The sequence below is a fragment of the Agrilus planipennis genome, unplaced genomic scaffold (genome assembly GCF_000699045.2).
Source record: "Agrilus planipennis isolate EAB-ADULT unplaced genomic scaffold, Apla_2.0 scaffold5, whole genome shotgun sequence".
NCBI classification, from domain to species: Eukaryota; Metazoa; Arthropoda; class Insecta; order Coleoptera; family Buprestidae; genus Agrilus; species Agrilus planipennis.
Window position 1 is genome coordinate 2,769,144 of NW_020442468.1, and position 5,632 is coordinate 2,774,775.

Genomic DNA, 5,632 nt, shown 5'->3' on the forward strand with positions numbered 1-5,632 from the left:
TCCTAACTTATTTGACTTCCTAGATACCTAAAATCGGCCACGGGGGTTAAATACGAAGTACAAAAAGGAGAACTACCTAAACGAGCCAAAAAGTAATCGCACTGTCAAAAACTTAGAAAGCCTATAATATATACAATCTAATAAATGCACCCCTGCTTTTAGACCATACCATAACAATTTCCTCAGTTTCTATAAAACCTTAAAAAAAAAACAAATACAGTAATCCTAAAAAGCCCTCAAGGTCAAAAACTAAACAAACAATAAAAAAATATTTAAGGTCAATTTGTATATGCTGTAATACGGAGTACCTACCTACTCGACATTTTTGTGTACTACTTTCAAACGTTTCTCATTATCATGTTGTCACATCTCAACTTCTTTTACATAATCGCAAATATTTACCGGGAACATATGTAGATAGAGGACGTGTTGAAACAATTCCTCATCTGGCTATCTAGTCGCGAGCGTGAACTTGAATCAAATGTAAACACTTGCAAGATAGTATCTAGTATGTATACGCACAAGTGTTTAATGAATGCGTAACATTATCTTCGGCCGTTGTGTTTTGTGGTGTTACATGAAAAAGGTACACAGTTCATCAGTCGAACATATATTAACCATATAATAAAGAACGCTGGCACATTCTTTTTTCCCGTTATATACAACCGCACCGGTACATTATGTTACCAAAGAATTTGGGTCACTGCACAATTTATTGTACTTCTTTCGCCAATACCAAAAACCAATCAATTTATTCTAAACATTTGAACATATTTATTATACTCAACTTCTGGCATAGGTAAAGGTCTAGATGATGGCCCCCACCCTCGAAGGGGGAATCGAAAGAGGAGGTCTCCCCCACCACTGTACCATAAAAAGTTCGTGGCGGTCTCACCCCCATAAAAAGTTATGGGGGTTCAAAGTTACTAAACATACATAACATTATTTAAATATCTTTGTCAATAGGGTAAGTTAGGTTAGGTTAGGTTAGGTTAGGTCAGGTTAGGTTAGGTTAGGTTAGGGTAGGTTAGGTTAGGTTATCGGGTTTTGTTCAAGTGACCACCCTTTTTCGATCCCCCACCTCCACCCGCTTGGAAATATTTTTTTTATTGAATTTTATTTGAATTATAGTGTATGAAAATTGTCAAAATAATCAACGTTTTATGGGGGTGAGACCGCCGCAATTTTTTTAAGGAGTTTTACTCAGGTGACTACCCTCTTTCGATACCCCCTACCACCACCCCCGAATGGGCCATCATCTAATCCCCACAACTTTTTATGGGGGTAAGGCCGCCACGAACTTTTTATGGTACAATGGTAGCAGGAGACCTCCTTTTTCGATTCCCACTTCGGGAGTGGGGGCCATCATCTAGACCTTTACCCTGGCATATTATTCCAAAACACCCTTTTAGATAAATCCGTTTACAGGAACTGCATAACATGCTGTTTACCAATGACGATTTGGATATCGAAAAAGTTCTCTGTCTACATCTGCTGACTGCTCATAGATTTGAAATGTTGGCACCCGTTGTCAAACCAGTAGGTTACGTTTCAAAAGACCAGTGTCCTTTGGAACGTTTGCTGGAACGTTCCAAGAGGAGGAAACCGGAGAATCGTATGGTCAAAATGTTACCCCTTTATGTCTTAGGTAAACATAGATCCAATAGAATTGTTAGAAGACACGGTTTGCTTCCAATCAAAAACGAATGAAATTGACATGACCATATTAAAAAAAAAAAAACTATTAGCAACTCATAACCATTTATCAATTCGTCAGTAGGTAATAAAATTCAGTTAGACAATTGGTCGTGGTGAACGTGGTATATTCAATGTCATTAGCTCACAAAGAAGTGTAATAAGATGCGTTCACGTCCGAGTGTTATCGGTTATTGAGTGATTAATGAGTACCACTCTGTCCCGAACATTACGATTAAAATTTAGTAGAGTTGTAGAGACATAAAAGGTAGATGAACAGTTTTAAACGAGATACATAATATGTCACCGGATTTTGAATATTGAATGAGCTTTCCGAGTCAATCAGAGAGTTACAGTTATAGATATTGTTCTAAATCCGTAAAGGTTGTGTAACAGTACAAACAGTCTACAGTTACGTGTCATGCAATGTCATTTACTGATAAATAGATGTACAACCTGAAGATCAACCTCCCAAGAGGAAGCCAAAAACTGATGTGAAGGTCCAAATAAACGATGACAGACTAAACGGTAGGATCCTCATAAACGAAAAGATTCAAACCATTATTACAACGGTACTGACGGCTTTGAACAGTTCTAGTCCATCTAAACTTAAAACGTTGGTAACAACTGCAGAAAATCCTAAAGATCTCGAAAAGGTTTTGGAAAAGTCAGAATGTCAAATGTTCATACGAGATCTACAGCATCAAACCATAGTCACTAGGTACCTACATGGAATAAAGTCAATTTAGACTATTATTCTATATATCTGAAACGTACATTTTTAAAATTATAGCTGCGAATCCTTTTATTTAATCCAGTCGTCCAAGATCATGGTCCACGATCTAAAAGTATCCTCAAACTTAAAAATATTAGAAACAGTCCTCGATAGCATCAGGTTCAACGTCCTGCAATATCCGACAAAAAAACAGACCACCAGAAGGACGAGCGAAGACATAGACGGGTCATCAATCCCTTATGCCAAATCCACCAAAAGCACTCACAGTTCTTACGTCAGTATTCCTATGAGTGCAACGGCGTCTGTAGCAGGAAAATTTTTGGCTTCGACTAGTAAAAAGGATACTTCCGAAACGAATACGTTTATCGTTGAAAAATTGATTTCTACAGCAAGTTCTTCGAAGGACGTTCGAAAGAAACTTTCTAGGGAAATAAGTATCGTCAAGCCACTGAACAAGCTTCCAGAATATGAAGATGAAATCAGCTCAATTGCTTCTGTTGAAGTACTCAATAAGGACAATACGAAAGGAAACATATCTCTGAAGGAAGCAAAGGTCCTGGTGGATATTGACTATGATTTATTAGCGGATTTGCTAAGGTAAGGTAAAAAGTTAAAGAAAACTATAATAATTGAAACTGGTAAGTGGAAATATAGTAGATACTCAATAGTGTGATTCCCAAAACATTAACGATATGACAAGTCTTGGTTCAGCATTTTCTGTTCAGTAATGGACCAAGCTTGACAACCAGGCAAGTTGCATACGAAGCGTTTGCCATCTCGGTCCAATATTGGTTGCCAATCTCGGGCCAGAATTAAAATTCCTACATGGGAAGTCGTTTAAACACTAAACCAATGAAATCTGAATTCTTGGTTGGCGGATTTTGAACGAAGGGATCGAGTTGAAACCCTTGAAACAAGTCTATAACGTTTAACGTTTCACATTACATCGTCAATAGTTTAAATTAGATTAAAAATTGTGGATTGTTTCCTTAATAACAGAAAGTTAGTTGTACGTTTCTAAATTTTGGTTCAATTGAATATAGGAATAATTTTTTATTGGTACGTATTATTCAGTTTAGACGGGCTTGGTTAGTTTTTAATAGTAGTATGTAGAACTGTTCGACGCACAATGGTTGGTGTACGTGTCAATTTTTCAAAGAGGAATACAATGGAGTCATTTCTATTCAAGTCTCAGGCGGTTCAAAGAAAGGCATATCTCAGGCGTTAATTGGTATTCAACCAAACGCTATTAAGTTTACATTGATTTGTGCAGACACTTTTGAACATCAACTGAATCGATAACTAGCCAACGGCTGCAAATAGTCATTTAACAGTAGACGGTATACGGTTGGTGTTTGAATCTCAAACTAGCCATAATAAATAATAAAATAATAACACTGACGGCGGCCAGTAATTGGATTGTAAATGTTTCTTCGATAATATTTTGGCGTGAAATTATTCGAACCTAGATCGCAAAAAAGTAGCACGAAAAATCATCCAAAAGTAGCAATTGCCTACATATGAATTATGTTCCGGCGACAACAGCTCCTTTAATTTTTGAAACGTATCTAATCATCATCATCCTCATAAGTCCTAAGACTAATTGGACACGCACCTCCACTCTTCCCTATCCTGAGCTAATCTTCGCATTTCCCTAAAAATAGAACAACCCACATCCTTAACAATTTGCGAACAGTAATCTAATCTAGGTCTACCTCTACCCCTCCTAACTTCCGTTTCTGCCTCTAATATGTCTCTGACTAGACCTTCATGTCTGGGAAGGTGTCCCAGTAACCTAACTCGCCTACTTTTTATTGACTTCCATAGCGCCCTCTGTTCTCCTATTCTTTCTAATACCTCTTCATTTCTAACCTTCTCTATCCACGGTATCCTCATCATTCGTCTGTAGCACCACATTTCCTCTGCTTTATATCCCTACTACTCCTTCCTTCCTGAGTTATCTAACTTCCTAGATACCTAAAATCGGCCACTTCTTCTAATTTTTGGTGTCCTATATTTATATTCGCTTTTTCCTTACTTTTTCTTCCCTATCGAAAGCCTGCGGGATCGAAGTTATCAATCCGCGAATCAATTTTTTCTTCTGTCCTGTAAATCCTGCGGGTCTCGCATAAGTATTCCCACAAAAATTGGGTTCCTTAGTATCTAATAAACAGCGGAATCGAATATCGACACTAATCTTTTGGGAAACCGCTTTTTTGAAGCAAGAAAACTAACAGAGCCATCCAACGCGACCTAGCGAAGTTAAAAGAGAAAATCGAAGAACACGAATGCGAGAAAAGTTGCGAAACTCAGTCAGATTCCATTTCCGGAGGAAGTATTCTTGAACATGCGCGAGTGTCCATTCGTCGATTGAACTGTCCCGCGTGTTTACTGAAGTGGAAAAACCCGTATCCAATCCCAAAAACTCCCAAAAGGATCAGCATTCCCCAATTGGACCAGAATAACTATAAATCGATCAGAACTGATAGCATGCACATTATCTCCACGATTATCGATCGAGAATTGTTGAAATTGGAGGCGGATCGGGAAAATGAGAAGAAAAGGAAAACATTGACGAGCAGTCCCGTGGAAGAGGAAAGAAAATTCAGCAGGGCCGTTTTGGAAACGGTCAACTTAAATGCGATCGATCTGGCCAAAATTAATCAAGAGATCCGAGAAAGAGAGACCCAGAGCAAGTTGGAGAAGTTCCTCAAAGGTGAACAACTTGAATATTAAGCATTGTAAATGAACAGTAATAGATATAAACCAAATAACTCACAACACTGAGTATTTCTGCATTTGGTGGTAGATGAAATAAATGAGCGACTTCAAAATCAAATGACTCATTGATTTCATCAGTTATTTTGTTCACGTTTAGTGTTTTTGTTAAAATTATTGCCTAGTACGAAACCTTAATCAAAAAATTATTAAAAACAAGTATAAATAGGTAACCAAACATAAGCTACTGCTCAATATCATTGCGATACATATCTCTCAATAGCATAAGCATGAGTAATCACGTCCCAATAAACGATTGACATGTTAGATGTCTAATTTTAATAACTACTTATCCATGTGTTGCATTGTATTGTTCCTGTTAAATTTCGATATGTTAATTTCCAATTATGTAGTAAACAAATAGTACAAATGACCTTCCAGCCTTCTAGAATGTATGTACATGCCTTCCCACTCGACATAAGT

At 37.5% G+C, this 5,632-nt stretch overlaps 1 protein-coding gene across 1 annotated transcript in view; it reads left to right on the top strand.

Annotated features, from left to right (window-relative positions):
• Positions 1-5,212, top strand: part of LOC108735749 — a 23,691-nt gene extending 18,479 nt beyond the window's left edge. Inside the window, exons 3-6 of the mRNA XM_018467884.1 lie at positions 1,429-1,648; positions 2,143-2,416; positions 2,489-3,028; positions 4,654-5,212. Of these exons, the coding sequence (XP_018323386.1) occupies positions 1,429-1,648; positions 2,143-2,416; positions 2,489-3,028; positions 4,654-5,167 (1,548 nt within the window). The 3' untranslated portion in view covers positions 5,168-5,212. The remainder of the gene's footprint in view (positions 1-1,428; positions 1,649-2,142; positions 2,417-2,488; positions 3,029-4,653) is intronic.
• Positions 5,213-5,632: the final 420 nt, after the last annotated feature.